The following is a 21507-nucleotide window of genomic DNA, read 5'->3' as shown; positions in this document are numbered from 1 at the left end:
ATGAATTTGGATTGTCTATGCAAACTATCACATAACTTAAGATACTAACATAGTCTTATTTGAGTAAAGAATGTATTACGTAATACCAATTTATTCAAAAAATTCGTAAATTAAGTTAGGGCTAAAAGTTATTAATAACCCCAAATGGCTAATAGACTGTCGCTAAAAGTTTAGTAAAGTAACGGGCACTAGTTTAGCCATTTATGATTCAGCACTGTGTGTTAATCCTAGTCACCAATTAAAAATTTACTCAATATTTCAAAGAACTCTTCCCAGTTAAAAACCGGAAATCAAACCTAATCTAAAAATACAAGTTATGATTCCAATATCCCACAAACCAATAAAGCAGAGCAACTCGAGTTTTCTGAGCTTTCCGTAAACGAATCCGAATAAGGCAAATCGACCGAAGAGTGCACTTTTATTGGCCGTAAATAAAGGCGAATCGGAAAAACAGTGGTGCTTTTTCCGTGTGCAAGAAGACCTGCGCCGATATTAATTTTTACTTTTTGCCCCTCAACCGAGAGTTATGATTGTTTTGTTCCACTGCACTGGCGAGCAGTTAGATTTATAGATGTGTCTCGCCTTCGGATACGATAAATGGCTTACCTGGGTCAGCATTTAGAGTTTAAATGGAAAAATCTGTTTATATTCAATTTCCTGTTATTTGGAAAATTGTTCATTTGCTTGACATTTAAAAAGGGTTAACGGTATAGGCGTGAGCTTGACAGTAATCCGCTTATTTCCTTCCAATCAACTAAACAACCCCAAAAATTATTCCAGTCGATGGATAATACTTGAGCTACCCAGGGATATTGACCTTCCTGTTCAATGGAGGTTAATTAGGACTCAATATGTGTTAATAAGCTCGTTTATATCCTCGTAAATAGAGTCAGCATGTCTAACAGCCAATTTTAGAGGTTCATGCAAAACAACATGTTAACAAAAAGTTTACATGAGAAATCAGCCAATCCGCAACTAACTAATTCTGAGTCTAACCCAAAATGCCAGTGAAATTAAATTTATACTTGACTCATACAGCTAACTAGTAAACAGGTTTTTGATCTCTCTTATATGTATATTTGGTTAAAACAATAGACTTGTTTCGTAATTAAAGTAATTTTACTATGAGAGGGTTTTACGTAATGAAGTTGTAAACCCCCAAACATTAATTTAATGTCATCATTAAGTCAAACTTTACTCGATAACCTAGATTTTATCTGACGGCAATTATGCCCTAACTTTCTAGAAATAGAGAAACTATTTAAATACAAAAACTTTAAGATGAAGACAAAGGCATATAGTAGGCATAATACTCACGTACCCAAACCTAACTCCGGTCAAACCCCACCAAAGCATAAATACTGTAAATGAAGCCAGCAAATTAAAAGAAGTTTTCAACCGCAATTTCTACATTGCAACTCAATAAAGGCTCGATCTCGTGTGCAAAATAGCTTCTCGAACAAACTTCTCAAGTCGTAGAGAGTTTCCTAAAATTGCAGATCCCGCCTTCGAGTTCACGTTATTTTAACGAGGGTCGAACCGCCTTTTAAGGTAATTTGATTATTGTTGATATGGAAATTTTATATTAAACTCCGGTAAACTCTGAAATAATTCGAAATTAATCTGGATGTTTACGTAGCGGTGAAACTGATAATAACACTTTCCGTGATATCGACATCTCGCTTATATTTTATATGGTACTAAATTTAAAATTCTACTATGGAAGAAATTTTAAGATCTAGTTTATTTGAGCATTTTTTTAATTAACCTAATATATTAATAAACTGAAAATTCTGAAACTTTATCCCCCATAATCACTAATCTTAGTATCATAATGCTTAGTCACAAAGATGGTTTAAGCTATTTATAAAGCCATAAAAAATCCTAAGTTAAATTAGTTTTTGGTGATTTCTTTACATGGATCTGTAATGAATATACCAAAGGAAGGTAAATATTTTATGTGACTAAAATATAAATCTGAATATTATAAATATATTAAAATTTCATACATATGAACTTTGATTCTTTCGGGAAATACATATTTATTTCAATACGAAAAATGGCTTTGATTTTGTCGAAAATTAGAAGTCTTTTACTCAGTATCAGTATTTGAAAACAATTGGTACGTTTCTCTTATTTGCACAGAGTCTGGGGAAATGCTACAGCAGGAAAACTAAGACGACTTTAGAGTTTTTCTGACCTATTTGAAAATTAACAAGATATGTTGAATAGGTACATAAGTTGAAAGAAAAAAATAATTCGCTTATTCTCGAAGATATCCTTGTTAACAAGGCATCCTACAATTAAAGAGCGTATACAACAACTTTCTACAAAAAGTCCAGTAAAGGAGATAGAACTTTAAGACTTTTTTGTCACCAAAGGATCGCCAGAAACTGTCGTGAACTAATAAGGAACGAGCTAAAAAATGAACATATGCAATAAAAAACATTATTAATTATGATGCATAGTTTCAGTATAATTTTTGCCATCCCGCTACAATCGTATAGAATAAATTCTGTATTCTTATAGATTTGAGAAATTCATAAATTCCACCAGCAGCTCTTTTATTTTTCGTTACAAAACCTATATGTATATTTGGTAATAAGGAAGAGTTATTCTTCAAATTAATGAGAAGGGAATCATTTCTAGGATAGAAAAAATATCCAAAGTTTGATAGTCTGGTGTCTTGTGTATGAATAAGATAGCAGCAAGGCAAAATGATTGAACAAAAACCACAATTGAAGTTTGACTAGTGTATGTTAAAAGTTACAAACTTAAACTATTTCTCGCAGAAAATTAATCTTCTACTCAAGTATTATTATACATATATATAAATATATAATATACTACTATATAATACTTATATAATAATGTCAGTATTATTCATTATACGCAATCTTGTGGATGAATTATTCATATCATAGGTCCTCTATTAATATCACTAAAAATCTACTAAATATTTTCGTTTACTAGGGGTCACACCCTAACCACATCAAAATTCGACAGATAATCTAGGAACAGATCGAAAGATTGGCGTGATTTTAACTTTCAAATGATATTGAAGAAGGAACAAAATTTCTCACTATTAATCAAATCAACAAACTTCAGGAGGTTTCTTTCAACTTCTTGACCAAAATGTCTTGCTTGCCGATTTCTTAATCCTGAGAAAATACGACCGCGGGCGCGAGGTAGTTCTGATAAACATCAAATTTCCAAAAAAGGTATTTATCGAAAACACTTTTATTTCAATATAGATTTTTTGCCGTAACACTGAGGAAATACGGAAATTTTGATAGCAAAACAATGCGCAGTAGAAAAGGATAATTATGTTAATTAGCAACTTACCCGTTGGGCTTTCTTCCATCCAGAACGAATCATCAATCGTGTAGTCAGCCTCTGGAAAAAAGAAATATTTTCAGAATAAAATTTTAACCGATGTCCATTAGAAGCCATTGTTTACTATCGCCCAGAATATATGTATAAATATATGAGAGAAATATAAATATGTATAATATAATATTTTGGCTGATTAAGGACCTTTGTTTAAAGAAAACAATGAGCATGACAACAGCCCAATCAGTTCTTTTCATATTGAACTAATATTTGAATCCATCCACTAAGAACTAATTCTGAATCAGGCACTGATTCAGCTGGAAATAAGTAAACATTCTAGGGTTCCACACAATAGTGCAAATGTTCGTCCAATCGCACAGAGCATTCCTCTTTCTACCTTATTGTTGGTCGAGATACAAGGATAGTCCCAGAAATACCCAACCTGACGATTTTTTGTCAAAAATTTAGTTTTATTTCTAAAACTTAACCTTAAGAAAGTTATGCCTAAAATTTGAAAGTGCTATGTTGATTTGTGTCGGTTTTAGAGCCGTTCTTAGTAAACGATTTTAGAAATTTTGTGAAGATGGAAAAAATTGGTCATTGGTACGTGATTCACTACTTTAATTTTATGGTCTTAGTCTATCTAACAACAAAGCGAAGTTAGATTTCACTCTGGAGGAATCTGATCTTTCGTTAACAACTGTAAAGTATTTTGGTGGCAGAGTTTAAACGCGGTCGTACCAAATGCTAAGACGAACTCCGGAGTGGTCGGCCCAATAAGGCGACTACTCCAGAAATGATAGTAAACATCCACAATACAGTACTGGAAGACAGGTATTACAAAAAGTACTGTACATCGCATTTTAACCAAACAATTGGATATGAGAAAACTGAGTAAGATGAACAAAATCCGTGTTATGAGGAGGTTTCAAGGGACTGTTTGGCAAAGTTTCGCACCAATAAATCCGAGTGTTTGCGTCGATTCAAAACCATGAATGAAACATGACCCCATAATTTCTTACCTGAGACGAAAGAGCAGTCGAAATCTCTGAATGTCTTGGATTGACTTATTCTTTTATTGTTTTATATTTGTCTGCTTTTTTATCCTTTTAAGTTGTGGCCTGGTGAAGATTTGTTGAAACTTGTTGGTACAGATGAAAGTCAACACCCATTATTCTCAAAAAACAAAAATTTGTACAGACTTAAGTTCAATAGATAACTTGAGTGAACACTGAATATTTTATACCTACGGAGTGGGTCGTCATTGATTTTCCTTGCTTGCTGCACTTTCCAGGTAGAATTATGTAATAAAAAATAAAAGCTCAAGAGCCAAATTAATTAATATTCTACAATGGCAGTATTTGGAATAATAACTAGCCTAATCAGTTTCGGTTAGAAAATTAATAGACAAGCAATATTTCTGAGTTTGCAGCAAGTATTATAACAGAAATGGAGATCACTGGACGAATACTAAATTTATTTTTGTCGTTCTCGTGGAAACATTATTACTTCTCAGGCATTGCTTTTTAGATTATGTGACATGACCGCTCTAATGTAACTAATAATAACAGATAGATTATTACAAATCAGCTAAACGGAGGCAGTAAATTTTCTCAATGGGAATAATAGCGTACGTTTAAAAGTTGGGTGCAAAGTGTCATATAAATTCATAAACCTAAAATTTTGTTGCTGTGTGTATATGAGAGGCAATACCAAGGTATATAACCAAGCCACCTAAGGGCATTTATATTCAGCCGTTAAATCTCAGGGTCTTAACAAGGCATTCGGGAGCGCCACTTTGGAAAATAATGCTACGTATAGTCGCTACCGATGGCTTGTTATTGTTGGACCGTCCGTTGTTTGTCGGGGCAAACAAGCGATGAAAAAGTGTTTTAGGGCTTGTACCTGACCCAAGTAATTCAGGAAAAATTGTTAATTTTTTTAGTATCGAACCTAAGGCGATTCTCCTTCGGATTGGTATAATGGAATTTGGCACAATGTCTTTATGTGGACCTGGGTGGGGGTCTGAGCAACATTGGAAACGTGACCGGCACTTTAAGTCCGCACCCCTTCCTATCTGCCTTAAAGACCACCAACTTTAATGAATAAAAACTGGCGTATTTTCGAGTAATCCAACCGCAGTATTGAACGTTGTTTTCCCATTGCGGCTTGCGCAAATCGAGATCTTGTCAAATTGATTTACCACGATTTATAAAACGGAGTCACCGAAACGTAATCTTGCTAAGCTCCTTAGCTTGCCGAAACTTTGTCAACTGTCGCTGGAAATGGTAGCTGATGCCAGTTTCAAACAATTGTTTCAAACCCATGCAATTCGAAAGCTTAAACAATGCATATTAATGAGATGCAGATCAGTAAAGGTGTATTGCAATGAATCCTTAGGGATATAATACTGATTTACTTGTTTTAGAGGAATAATGATTAGATATGAGCTGCAAAATCAGTTGTCACCATATTCATGAGCATTTTATGTGAGGAGTGCCAGAGCCACGAAAATTGTGTCAAAGAATAAATTGAAAATGGCCAATAATATGTGCAGATATATGCGATTTTTTATTGGTTGTTATGGGTTTATAGTTTACCACTAATTTCTATAAATTACCTAAAGTAAATTTTTATGCTACTTTTATTTCAAGAGACTCATTTTCTTTGTAGGTTCTGAAATCAGTAAACTAACATATTAAGCAACCTATTAACATCTTTCATGTTCTCAAAGTTTTCGTTTTAGTTTTAAAACGACAATAACTGTATACATGACAAATAAAAAATATACAGGACGACTCTTTAGTAATGCCTATATTATACCTATTATCAAAGTTTAATTATTCCGCGGATAAAATATATTAGTGTTAAAATTAGTGCCCCTTCGGCTCTCCTTGTAGTGTGGATGGGAGGTAACTTTGAATATGACGACAAAAAATACGTAGAATTTGTTTGAAACATTTTTTTTAATTCATGATATATGGCACTGTAATCAACGAAATTTCATTTTCCTTTCACTTATGATTTATTAGAATATTTAATGAAAACTGCTTTTAAACAATTTTTATTCTTACATGTCGTTGGGGGATAAATAAAAATAACACATTTTTATTTGTTTACGTTTTTGGTTTAAACATATAAAAAACAAAATAACTTGAAGAAAAAACTAATTTTATTCAATTCGATTTATTTTGGTATTAATGCTACATTAAAATGGTTTCAATTGTGTTCGAACGTTTGGAATGCGGATTAATAAGTGCGTTGAAGTTGAAGGTCATCATTTTAAGCATTTAATATAAAAACTAACTGCAAAAAGTTTTTGTTTACATTGATTTTAAAGCAAATTTTATCAAACACACCGAGAAAAAAATATTCCACTCCAATTGTTTGTATTTTTTGCTGCGAAATTCGAATCTACACTAAAAAATAGGGGATGTCATTTAAGAATTCAAAGATGCTTCCCCTCCCCTCATAAGGAGGAGCAGGGGGGCACTAATTTTAGCATCAATGAATTTTCCATCGCGGAATAATGATACATTCATAATATGTATTTTTTTCGTAAAGCATTTATTATTCAAGATATTACAATGTCTCAAATTACATGTTACACTCTGTATATAACTTTTGAATGTTTAAAAAAGAATAATTTTTTAAAAAGTTAACAGGAGGAGAAGGGGAAAGGTGACAATTTAGAGCCGCATAGTATATACAACCCTCCAACGCCCAAATACCTACTCTATATCAACAAAAACCTAATTAAAAGCAGACAAATAGAAGCATGAATTGATGACGCCCTTTCTTTCTCTATTTCTCCTGAACAATGATTCCCTTGGAGATTGCCGGTTTTACCCTTTCTTTATAATACATACTGTCATGATATATACAATCATGACTTACAAAACAGTATACATATTGCAATTCTCCAACGAATACTCTTATTGTACATGACAAAATGACTAAGAAGATGGTGAAAAGACTTTAGACACTAACTGAAGAATTATTATCTATGTACGTATATATAGATGTAAGTATGTTTGTTACAAGAGACCAAATGATGTGAATAAAATTTTAGCTTCTCACCTTGCAATGTTTTCTTTAAAGCGGCATATCTCTTAAACCATTCGTCCTACGACAATTTATCAAGAGTGCCTTTTCAATATAATTTTAGACAAGAAATCAAATTCTCATGTTAAATTGTCATAAAAGTTAGCGGATATAGGAATATGTTAAGTAAATGTAGCTCCTCTCCTCGTTCCGCACGCCATTCCGTATTTGCTGGAGGCCACCTTCGAAAGGCGATAGCTCATTTCTTAGGCTTTTGCCGATCCATGTTTATTTCGACTTTTTTCCAAATTTTCGAATGTTAAATCAGCCCTTAAAAAATATATCTCCCTATGTAATTTCCAACTTCCATATATTGCTCCGTTTTTAAAATAAACAGTCAGTAAAAAACTTTCAAAGCCCACTAAGAGAAACTTAATATTTGAAAAAAAAAGAAAAGCGGATATTTATTTCAGAATGGAAGGAGTATATAATTAATTAATTATAACAATCAAAATAAAGTTACATTCTTTTAACCACAATAAACTTGTTATTGAAATTTGTCACGTCATATGAAACAACGTGGAATAATAGTATTTTAATATATGGCAAATGCTAATTTCCTGCTTTGATAGGATAATGTATGATAACATCGGGGTAGTCTGACCCAGAGATTATTCAGTACATGGAGAGCTTAGGCGACATCGGGCTCTTTGATCAACACAGAGTAGACACATTACAGCCTTGAAATAGAGGTCGAGGATGTAATGATGATTGACGTGTGCTCATTACTGTAAACATATAGTAATACTACAGGAAACTGCAATTTGCATTATCGGTAATATAATTAATATAATTAATTATATAATATTAACAAATATATAATACAACAAAATATATTAAATATTATATATTGTTATACATATATAATATATCTAGGAGCATACAAAGACTTCATGCAGTGATATTTATGATCTTATGAACATGTTAAAAGAGATAAGTGTCCATTTTTATTCGGTTAATTGCTATAATATCCTTATACAAATTTATTTTTTTCCACCCATGTGTTCACCCTATCAGCTAGGAAGAAACTGTCCTTAAGATATATTTTCGCACCTGCTTTTCATAGAAGGCGTTCTCGTTCTTTACAAGTTTATACGTACGATAAATACTACAATTATTCGAATTAAATGATAATTTTTTGTTATTGAATTATCCGGGCAACCCTTAAATAATTAGCTACAGACTTACAATATATGTGGACACAATAAACAATATTAAAAATTAAATCTTTGTGTGATATGGAAAATAAATTCTCGTTAATAGTCTAGACAAATTCCGATGGTTTTTAACTTAAATAAACCTAGAGATTCCGATATGTAAAACATCTAAATATCATCAAGTCATCATTATATCATGAAGAGGTCAAATGAAGGAATGAAGAGATATGATGGAAAGAGTAAATGAATATGGGTTACCGGAAAACATTTCTATTTTTTTATCGCTAGCGGAATTTCTTATCATGTAATTATAAACTTGAACAATTGCGAAAAAATAACAGAAGATTAAGCGAAATTACTCAATTAAAAAAAGCAAATAAATCTAAAAATGTGTATTCCATAAACTTTCAGTAATTTCATAGTGAAGCTTAACTAACCTGAATACGAAATTCACTAGGAAACTGTTTTCATTATAAAGATAAAGACCTCCAAGGAAACTGAAAAATGTTTTTATGGGACATTGCCATCATCGATATATTTGGAAATCCTGAGCTTTTATAACTCCAAAATCTAAATCTATTGTTGGAGCTTACTTCGTATTTCCAATCTGCGAATGATTGCGAAAGAGAGTTTAGTCCAAAATCCTAGTGCGCAAATTGATGAGGAACGAGAGTCCGGAAGCACATTAGTCAGGAAAAAGTCGGACATTGTCAAATTAGTATTATGCCTAATCCTCAAGTGAATTCTCCCCCGTTCCTCGGACGAAAGTTTCGAACTTCGAAGCATGAAAATCTTACCTAAAACAGCTTTTAAACAATTAAAAGTGGCATAGATTATCTAATAAGGTGATAAATGTTTCGTAAATCTTCATGTTGGAAATATGTAATTCTAGCTGTCAAAAAGTCCAGAATATTCTAGAATAACTACGATTTTGTAATAATTGTGATAAGGATTATTACAAATTCTGTAGCCCATATATATTGTAAAATTTGAGACTTTAGCCAAACATCATCTTCAAATTATTCGTTGAGATATTAGAGGCCAGTCTGTGAAATATGAGAAAATAATAAAGCGCTCCACAAAAGTAGCTGCTATTAGAATATTTTAAGTATTACTTGGAGCTAGTAATAAGAAGATTTTTTTGTAATTCTTCTCAAAAATATGCCAACATTTATTGTTGATAATATTTTTAATTTATATAAAGAAACCAAAAAGGTATTCAAGAATTTTTACATAATCGAAAATAAAATAATTACTATTATATTTCAAAAATTTAGTATGTCGTATGGCGTCCCCTAACGTGCATAACTGCTGCACATCGTCTTGGTATACTTTCAATGAGATGGTTTATTTTGTTTTGTAGTAAACTTTCCCATAACTATGAAAGAAGTTGTTAAAGCTGTGGCATTGTTTAGGGTATGGTCGATGTACTTCAACCCTTTTTTGCGACATATTCCACATATGTTCAATAGGGGTTAAGGTCAGGCGATCTTGACGCAAGTAGTAAACGCTGAATACCTACATTTTCAATCGCATCTATAACGATTGCTTCACCATGTGAACGGAAATTATCGTCCAAAAATCGTATAAATAATGAGAGTGTAACTGTCTGAATTGTTAATTAAAAAGTCTTAAACTTAAAAAGTTAAAGATCTTTCGAACACTAAGACATTCACATTTTACGTCGTTTAACGTTCCTAATTTTTCCTTAAACTAAGTCTCGAACCCGTGTTATTTATTTCCCTTAAATACAAACCACCCTGCTCCTAATAAGGAGGAACACCAATGAAAATTAAACTGTTTAATTATCTCTCTCAGGCCGGAAAACTAAAAGGTTATTACCTTCTGCGGTAGTTAATATCGAACACAAGACGGCTTCTTTAGTGCTTTATCACTAATTATCGCAGTCGTTCCACCTTTAATTTGGCTTGTAAATTACCTATATTGCCAATAAGTTTCTCTTGCGAAACGAGTAATCGAGCTATTGTACCGTTTGGCTCTGTGTTTGGGAGTTTGCATATTGGAGAAGATAGAATCGATAATGGAAATTCTCTCTAACTATTCCACTATGAATAAGAGAAAAAAGTTTAAACGGGGTTTCAGCAAGCGGTTCGATGTTTTGAGGGGATAAAACGTTAAAAGTCATCGATTGCATTCGAAAAGGTCGTCTGGCGTGGGCATACTGCTGCAGTAATCTAAATTTCGAGGAGATACGTGGTTCGAATTCAATTTAAAGGCGGAAATAAATTACGGGACCATAACGATGGTCAGATAAGAGGTTTTCGAGTAGTTATTGCCTTCGGGGATATATCCACTTACCGTTTCAATGGCATTTTATAGAAAAATCTGCACGGTCAAGGAGACAACCACTCTATTCGAATAAGAGATAAGCTTGTGGGCTTATCGTATATAGGGATGCAAAATTCAGACGTAAATCCGCAAATAATAAATCGTATATTTATTGATGTTTGTGTATATATTTTGTGGACCAGGTATTCCTGGTGCTTGAGGGACTACGTACAATGCCCGCTTCTGATGGTGATTTTTTTATACCAAACTATACATTCTTCACATTAGTATCCTCATGAAGGTATAGTCTTACAGGAAAAAAATTATTTGAAAAAATCCTAAACGTGATTCGAAATTATCTATAACTAATATATCTTTTTGATTCAGAAAAGTTCAATGTATCAGAATTCGTAAAAATACTTAAATTATCGACCACCGTGTTTGGACTTAAACGAAGCCTATTTTGATACAACACAGCTGGTTATTTGTGACACCTAAACATAATTTTCGTTACTTTAACTTATTTAAAGCATCATTTTCTCAAATTGAGCCATGTCTAGTTATGAACAAAAATATGAAATATTTTAATACATCATAATTTTATAACAAATCAGTTGATTATTAAAAATTAAACATATTATACAAAAAACCCAAGTATATATTTAACAATATTTCAAAAAAAAAACAAAGTTTATTTCTACAAATGTAAAAAAAAATAAAAACAATAAATTATGCTGGATGGAGAAAATAATGGAATACTTCGTAAAATCCATTAAAATCAATACAAAATTTTAAATAAACTAATATTTTGTAGGATATCCATTCGAGTTGAGAATAGCCTGACACCGACAGTGCATAGAATCGATTAAATTTTCATAAATGGAAACGGGAACCTTAGCCATTCTTCCTGCAGGAGTTTCCACAACTCATCCCGATTGGATACATTCCTGTCTAGAATTTTTTATTTTAAGTATTCCCAGAGATGCTCAATCGGATTGAGATCCGGCGACTACGACGGCCACTCTAATACGGGGATTTTATTATCATTCAACCTATTTTTTACTAATCAAGACGAATGTTTAGGGCCGTTCTCCTGCTCAAAACGCCAAAGTAAAGGTATATCATCACCAGCAAATGGTAGAATATGGTTCTCAAGGATGGCTTTGTATTGAAATCGATTCATTATTCCCTTAATTTCGGCCAATTTAATTCAACACCGGATCGAAAAAAACATCCCCATGCCATTATGCTGCTATCCCCATGTTTTACTGTTGGTTTTTGATAATTGGGATCGAACCTAGTCTCTACAAGTCGACGAATATAACATTGCCCATTAGAATTAGAAATATTAACTTTAGTTTCATCACTAAAAAGAAGAATACTCCACTTTGAAGGTGGTTAAAACAAATGTTCCCGAGAAAATTTAGTCCTGGCTCTTCTGTTCTTAGAAAGTAAGAGGTCACTGCAGTTCTAAGAAAGTAAGTTCATTGCAATCCTTACTAATCCCATTTTGCACAACCGACGACGTACAATGCAATTGTTGACGTTACTAGTGTTAGTGTTTTGTTGCTGTCTAAACCTGGAGAACTTGCCAGGATCTGCAGATCATATTTTTTTAATCCGTCGATCGGTATTGGAATTCGTTTTTCTTAGACGTCCAGGTATTGAACCATCTTTTACGTCCCCATAAATGTGAAATTTTCTTTAAATTTTGAAGACGGTCTCTTAACTGATGTTTAACGTCTTTGCAAAAGTCATTTTAGTTGTCAACACGTGACATTTGGATTATCGAATTTCGAAAATATTTCTAAAAATACTTTTTTGTTGGCATATATCATATAAAATGCAACACACAATCGGACTGAATAACTGATAATGTCCCCATAAACAACAACACTTCATAGTATTTTCAATTTTTGTCCACAATTGTATTTAGATCTCGCATTGACCATATGGTTTCCAAATAAAGTCATGGTTTTCACCAGTTTTGGTTTATTTAAATAGAATTTTTTAGGTTTGAACGAATACAAACTAGTTTATTTCTATTGCTCCTAGTTTATTTTCTAGTAAAAAATATATTACGGACACATCACATAAGAGTGTAGTATACTTTTTTTCTAATTAAAAATAGACTATAGGCACGTCAAAATAAAAGTAGGAAAATTTAATGTCAAATTCTAAATTACCACGAAAATTACCTCAATCAGTAGCTGGCTGCTAAAAAAGTTAGATACATTTTTAATACATTAATAAGATGTGTAATTCTACATGTCTGGTAGCACAGAACATTGCTTACCTAAAAATTCTTCTAGAAGTAAACTTAAACCAGTAATTATCAATTATTATATTTATTTCTAATTTAACCACAGAATAAAAGAATTACTTAAACACCATATACTTGGCTCCATCCAACAATGATTCTCAAATACCATGTACATACGTAGATGCTTCAGAATTTCACCTTAAATTACCAGAAATCTATCGGGTATCTATACATATTTCACCGTATGGTGTGAGAGGCAATAAAGTTGCCAATAATTTAGATTGTTTTATATTAATTTTAACAAATTCCGTAAAAATATGAAGAAATTAGTTCAGGCAATTTTATTCGAAATCAAATCAGTTAGTAGTGGGATTCCAACTCGGAACTAAAATGGTATTGATTCCTTTCGCTTATTCGATATAAATCTGGATATCCGGTAAATTCGTTCTCCAATTTGATGTCGACTGAGGTGTCGTATTCTTTGCTATGAGATCTCGTAGTTCTCATAGCGATTTTGCACAGACGTGTATCAGACAAGCCAAAGGATTTATTTATCGACTTTCTTCTGCTTTAATCGCAAAAAATCTCCAAAGTTCGCTAAAAGAATATCATTCGGTACAAATATGTTAAGTTTGTATATGTTGGATGTTTAGAGATTTGACTGTTGGGAAATACAACACATGTTACTTTAATTTCTCATCTAATTATAATGAACGTTTTTTGTTTCAACATCACGAATTTCAATTGCAAATCGTCAAAATTGTATAAACTGAGTAATTTAATGTCGAATAACGATTTGAAATCTATCTACATGAATGAGATACGGAAAAAATATAGAAACAATGCATGAAGGAAGATTCAGAAAAATGAAAAAATGTGGATTAGCAGAAAAAGGGAAATAGGAAATAGAGCCATAAAGGCGACAGCTTTGGACACACTTCCTCATAATCTCATCTTGCGCTACATTCTTTATTTTTGATTATAAAAGTTATAAAAAACAAAATGTTAATTTTACTATTTTCCGTTTGCTGAGGGATGAACATTAAGTAATTGAATCGATCCTGTCCTCTCTGACTCTTCCTTCCAGGGGCTGCCCTTTTTTTGCAGAGTTTACACTCCCAAATAATTCATCGCCTTTACTTTTCTCTATTCTTCTTATCAATTTAATCTCTGCTGTTGCCTTAGATTTATATTGGACCCCAAGTCCGAAGTCAACATAGTTAAAGGAAACTCGAATTTAAACGTTGGTTATGAATTAAAGAAAAGTTCCACATATTGTCGTCAATGAGAATTCAATTTTCCCGTACCAAATGATAGTTGTAAATTATATTTCCAGAGATAAGGTTTTTCCTTCTGTGCTTTCAAGAGCATATAGTGGGAGAGTGGTAATGCTGTGGCGCCAGATTCAGAATCCAAACGCTTTGCCAGTCCAATAAACGGTAAAGCGTAGGAATTCTAAACCGAGCACCACAACTTTTTGCACTCCAATAAGAAAGGATCTTCGATTTTATCCAGCTGAATAGGTGTACTAATTACAGTTTAATATGAAAAATTTCCTGGTAGAATTCTCTCTGAGATGTTTTACATATAATTTATAATAATATACCGTATGTGTGCTTAATATTCAAATATTGACAGAAAAATTAAATTTGTTGCTAAATTTGGAACCAAACATATAAACTTAGGCATCATACATCAATGAGGCTAGTGAATTCTAGCAAACATCTTCTATCTTAATAATGTTATAGCATGTTAACTACACACAAAGGAGAATGGAGGGTGAGTGATTTAAACAAAGAAAATTGCAACCAAAAACTTATTTATGGGAGTTTACTATATGGCAATTAAAAATATGAGTAATTCTCATTTTAAAAAATTATTTTAAGCTGCAAAAATGAAGCTGCTTTAAAGCTCTTCCAGACAAAACAAAAGCGCCAATAAATTTTCGAAATTGGCAGTAAAACTTAGTTTGAGCGCGTTCTTCGGAAATAAACAAGCTCGTAGTACAGTTTTACAACTATAAAAGTAGCAAAGAACTGGTTTTGATTATTCCAGTGCGAATAAAAAATGGTAGTCAGCAGTTGGGATTTACATAATATCGACTCGTTGATGTCTTGCAAACATGGATCAATTTGTTTTGCAATGCTGAAGGTTCTCTGGAAGATGTGTAGGTTAGGTTAATAGACACTGACAGATACAAGTAATAAAAAGTGATAAGGGTAAATCCCCATTGATAGAAAAAAAAATTGCTGCTTAGCCTACGCACAGATTATGTTTTAGGGGTTTGATTTTAACATTACTCCAGTTCTGGAAAACCCACAACAATGCGCCACTTTCATATAATTACAGTTTAATTCGGCATTTTCAAGGAGGCTGCCTATAACTATGGAGGTTTTATTCGCACAAGAGCATAAACGCTACAATGTGAGCGATAATTTTGTTGCTGCCGGGAACATGTTCAAATCTAGAAGGCGTTTTCATTATTCCGAGTGCCGTCGGATTAAATTATGTCTGCTAGTCGCATTTCGTTTTAATTACGACCAACTTTGTGTCTTAATACATTACATTAAAGATTTAAATCAGCTGATTAAGTTAAAAAGCTTTATTTCTGACTACAGCTGGTTCCTATACATTTTCACGTGTAAATTGGTATTTTATGCATTTTATGCACAAGTATTACAGAAATGAAAAGTCTTTCGACAGCGACTAATGAAGTGGTCTGCGAGGCTGGCAGCTAATATGGACAGAGTCAGTCTAGTGTTACCAAATCCCTCGCCGTTTCAGAATTTTTACTAATATAAGTCTAGTGATGGATTAATCGTTTTTTCTATTTATTTACATTACTGCTTTTTGCTCTGATACGTTAAAAAGTTCCATTGCCGTAAATGTAGCGAAATCGATACTAATCTAAACATCGAAGTGGGGACGCCGGCCGGACTGACTCCGCCCACGCCAACCGCGGTCTTTCAAGCCCCCCGTTGGTCTTTGTCCGAGACATATTAAACCTTGTGCGTTCCTTCTCCCACTTTAACAATCCTTGTTTCCAATTGAAGTAATGATACCTACAAATAAACTTATTAATTTAATCGATATTGATATAAATTTTTTTCTGCGTGTAGATTGTAATTCGTTTTATTATCAAAGTATAAACCCAAGTTTTTTGCAGCAATTTTTAAATAGAATCCATTATCCAAGAACCACTTATGTGATATATACAGGGTGTCCTCGAATTACGTGGCCCAAATAATACCGCAGATTGTTTGAGTGAAAATAAGTCGATTTAACTAAACTTCCCTCAGTCCAAAAGTTGATAATTATGGAGCTACAGGGTGATAAGTTGAAAAGAAAAATTACATTTTCTTTAATATCTTTCGATTTCTTTGAGTTAATTTCACGAAATTTCATATTTGAGGGTGTTTTAGGATACGAAATTCAAATTTATTAACGATTTAGTTGTTTCTTCTAGTGGGTGCCACAAGCGACCATTAGGACACATTTAAATCTCTGTAACTTTTTCGTGCCACGGTGTATATTATTTTGGTATTTAAAAACCTTTTTCTCTACCTTTTATACTTAGAAAAGATATACTTTATTGACGTCGCTAGAAGCAACGGTTTTGGAGAAAAACGCATAATTCTAATGCGCTGCATATTTGCGTTAGCGCTTTTAAGTAAATAACTCAGTTGGCTATGTTTTTAATTGACATTTTAACACTTGAATTTGTTTCTCAAATGTCAGTTTTTTTATTTAGCCCTCAGTTTTTCTTGTCAGTTTCGCTTCTTGTTCCTGTAAATATCCATAAGTATGACCAATAAATTCACTTATTCTGAAATGGTGGATATGCTGTTAGTTTATGGACTTTGCCGTTGTAATAGTCAAAAAAGTGTACGAGTTTACAAGGAAAAATATCCTTTCCGTAGAATTCCAAATCGGAAAACTTTTGTTAATATTGAAAGGCGTCTCCGCGAAAATGGCAAGTTTGAATCTAGGCATGCAGATTCTGTACGCGGACGAACAATAAGTACAGTAGAAATGGAAGAAGAGGTTTTGGATGCTGTTCAAAGAAATCCAAAGGCCAGTACACGAGGTGTAGGACTGCAATTGGGAGTTTCGAAATCACTAGTTCATAAAGTTTTTCAAGAGCAATTGTTGCACCCCTATCATATTCAAAAAGTTCAAGACCTACAATTGCCCGTGGATTCTGCTCAACGTTTAAATTTTTGTCGGTTTATAATCCACAAAAGAATCGAAAATCCAAATTTTAGTAAGAAAATTTTGTTGAGTTGAAGTTTAGTTAAATCGACTTATTTTCATTCAAACAATCTGCGGTATTATTTTGGCCACGTAATTCGAGGACACACTGTATATTACCAAATTGACCCATTTCAAGTAATGACGGCCGTTTAAGTTTTCTAAACTACCCATTAAAAAGGATCTCATAAATCTTAAAGCATTCCACATTACAAAATTAAAAATTCGGTGCCTTCTTTTTAGGTCCACAATATTGATTTTTTCTGTAAAAGTTTCCAGTTACTATCCCCAATGAGATAATTTGCAACTATCCGTTCGTTAAATGTTTCGCATACTATCCAAATACTATAACTCCTTTGCTTTTTTCCATTAATATTTAATTTTCTGTACCGATCATCTCCACAGTAATGTGGATAAAGGTCTAATGTCTCATGAAACACCATAAAGCAATACATCGAATACGTATCTCCTCAGCAATCTGATCTTTACAGCAGCGGTTAAATCAGAACATATAAGAAGTTATAGTATTAATAGCCTTCCAATATTCGATATTGATTCCCTCCATTCTTTTTTCTCGTATTTAAGACTTCCGTATGTGAGTTTCATTTTCAATATTTCATTTTAATAGTATATTTCCAGCTCGTATAAAATCTGGACAAATATGAAAGATAGATAGATCTCTGACAATCGCTTTCAAAAAGTTCTAATTCCTCGGCTGAAGTTCTCCTGAATATGTTTTTGGCGTTTCTTTCCGTTAGCTGTAATAATGAGTTTTCACATAAACGAACAGGAACTTTATGAGTTCGATCTGTTTTTAAACAATTTTTCCAGATTTATTTTATTATGAAGTTTGAATGTATAATTAAATAGAGAAATGCTTGTTGACATAAAATAATCACTTACATAATTTTTGTTTTTCATTTCTCCAACAAAATAAAAAAATTGTCGTGCTCAGATCTGTAATGTATTTTTTTGCTCTCTGACATTTGTGAAAGCTATATAAGTCTCATGTTATCACCTGCTTGTAACTAAATAAATAAATACATTAAATATATATATATATATATATATATATATATATATATATATAATTTTTATTTATCCGGAAATGAAATATTCGAAATCCACATATATCCTGTTTATGGATGAGGTATATCCTGGAATTTCTCCGGCATATTGACCCTGCCAGATGGACTGGATCCCATCAGATCCAGTACATGTGTGGCCATTTTTTCGATAGTGTTTACTTATTTTTCGTTCTCTCATACAATATCTTGTGTTGCATGCGCATATATGATGTTATACACTTTCAAATGTGGCAATTTGTGTGCAATATGATGCTGACAAAAAAGTTCGGATTATTTTCTTCTTGTGTGACATTTAATGAGTCGCAAATATAGCAATATATTTTTTCTGTGATGATCAACATAATTTGTTGTTATTTTAGATTTAGGTGAGTAATTTTTTCTCTATTCCACAAGGCCAAAAATCATCTTATTAAGAAATTTTATAAATTTAAATTGCAATAATATACAGTGTGTTTTTTTATGGAGAGTAAATAATGTAACGTGTTAATCATGCGCTTATTTTAAGATAGAAACTTTACATAAAGGCATGTCCTAAATTGCTTCCATTTTTTGATTTACAGGGTGTTGAAGTTTTTTTTTCGATTTTCAGTAATATCTCTATTCTTTGTAAAGATAATTAACTCAAAAGTGGTAGAAACAATCATTTTAGCATTACTAATAAACTGAATTAACAATTATTTAAAATACTTTACAGAGCGTTACTTATTTCGTGATCGCTCTCGATATTTTACATCAAAACTTTTTTTATGACTTTTTTAGATTTTATTCAGTTACTTGATTTAACAATAGTTTAAGAGATTTGAATAAGTATTGAACTATGTTTGCTTCGATTTACCTAACTATATGATAAAATTGCAAAGTTATTAATGTTGCAATTTTGCAAAAAATTGTAAATGCTTGTCAAACTGTTACAAATATACATAGCATTTTTCATGAAGTTCGACACTCCATGAAAAAAGTGTAGAATCTTGTATTTTGGTAGTAGGAGATTTTTACCAATTACATTGATTATAATTCAAATTAGTCTTTGAAATAATTGTTATTTCAGTTTGTTCATAATGCCAAAATAATTATTACTAGTACTTTTGTGCTAATTAGCTTTACAAATAATAAAGAAATTAATGAAAAACAAAATGAAACTTCTACGCACTGTAAATCAAAATAAAAGCAATTTAGAATAAGTCCTTACGTGAATTTTTTATCTGAAAAATAAGCTCACGATTCACCGATTTAATTTTTTTATCACTTATTAGGAAACGACCTGTATATAATATTACAAATTTAAACTGTAAAATATCTTTTTTGCGTCTTATGATTTGTCCAGAGGGAATTGGTCCTGACTATTCCCAAATGCAAGAAAGATCAGCATGTCTGACTAGCATTACGAGAATCATCACTGTATCAATTAAGTCTACTACTATTTTTCAATTTTTCATGGAACATTGATGTAATTTTCCATCCCATTCCACTCTTCAGAAACAAACAAGGAACGCTAAAAAATTAGACGAGAAAGAGACAGAGATTACCCTCGATAAAAATCACCCATCTGGCCTTTCCCTTCAACACAGTAATTAAACTATGATCGGGAATATAAGACAGTAGAAGATAGGTCCTTTATGTTTTTTTTCACACGCTGCAAATGGGACCAGCCGAATCTGCTGAACTTGGGAAAAAACTAACAGAATTTGCAGTGTCTGTGTAGTAAACTGTATTTTTCAGACATAGGAGACTAATAAAATATTTAACCACACACCTGTCTTTTCTGACATAATTTTTTTATCTACGTGGGAGATACATTAAAAATATAAAAAATTTAATGATCTATTCATCTAATGATACATATTTTTTTATTGGTTACTTAATGGCTTAATTCAACCAGTGAGAATTTCATCAACATCTTGTCTAATTAGTTCTAATTTCATTAATTCATATCAAGATTGACAATGTGGGTCACTAAAAATTTGGGGATACAGAAGGGTCTTTCAAATATCTAAAAAAAAATTCATGATCCAGTAAAAGCTCAGTTCTACTCGACGTAATCGCTTTTCGGGTAACGCAGCCGGATATTTGTCAGCCCCAAATGTGTTTTATATTGAGAATGGGTCGATAATGAATTATAAATCACCCTGCATAACAACGCGTGATTAATGGCCGTTTATCCATCATCTGTCTATGAAAAGTCGATCATCGGCCCCACACATGTCATTATTAGCATACTTCATACTTGTATCGGCCGCGTTTCCCACATGCTAGCATTTATCTTCTATGTGCCTTTCAATGTATCATGAAATCTACATACGTCAATCCGACCATTGCATTTGGCTTATTTATCTTGCCATTAACCCTGGCTTATAAATTCGCGTAACGAATCGTTAAGAAGTTAAACACGTTCATATGCATGCTGAAGTTTATAGTACACGTATTGTTAAAGTTAACGTACTGCATTTAAGAATAAATTGCTTAACGATTAATTTCTACATATGAGCATGCCTAAGCTTGTTACGTATGGTTAACGGATATCGAAAAATGAGAAAATGCACTATACAAATCACATAACTTTTTATTTACGTAACAAAATGTAACGATTTAGAGTCGCGTTACGTAAAATGACAAGTCATATAAATTTAATATGCTAAAAAAGAATAAAGATATATTTGAATGTCTAAACAGAACACTATTTTGTTGCATGATTGTCGCTTATTTGTTAACGTTTGTCAGTTGAGCTGACAGCTAATATTCTGAAACTTTAAATTTTTGTTAACTTTTATTGTTTTTGATGTTTTAAAATTTTGTGTTCTTTGTGGATAATTATTTGCTCTGAATCTAACAATATTGTTAAATGTTGTTAGAAACTGGTAGTGTTACACCAATACCTGACAAATTCCTGCAACATATTAATTTTGAAACGATGTAGCCTCAGTACTGAAAAGACTGTCACAAGAATAAAAAGTTACGTGATTTGTACTATATTTAATCATAAACAACTCTCACACTCCAAGCTCAGGACAAAACTATATATACT

General features: G+C 32.3%; 1 protein-coding gene across 13 annotated transcripts in view; it reads right to left on the bottom strand.

Moving 5' to 3' along the window:
• The window catches only part of mmd (mind-meld), a 341450-nt gene that overhangs the window by 102728 nt on the left and 217215 nt on the right, over nucleotides 1–21507 (bottom strand). For all 13 annotated transcript variants that reach the window (XM_066295889.1, XM_066295897.1, XM_066295893.1 and 10 more), the window contains exon 2: nucleotides 3346–3396. In XM_066295889.1, the coding sequence (XP_066151986.1) occupies nucleotides 3346–3396 (51 nt within the window). The remainder of the gene's footprint in view (nucleotides 1–3345; nucleotides 3397–21507) is intronic.

This window comes from Euwallacea fornicatus, chromosome 23 (assembly GCF_040115645.1).
Source record: "Euwallacea fornicatus isolate EFF26 chromosome 23, ASM4011564v1, whole genome shotgun sequence".
NCBI classification, from domain to species: Eukaryota; Metazoa; Arthropoda; class Insecta; order Coleoptera; family Curculionidae; genus Euwallacea; species Euwallacea fornicatus.
The sequence above is the reverse complement of the archived record's forward strand: the minus strand, read 5'-3'. Positions and strand labels throughout refer to the sequence as shown.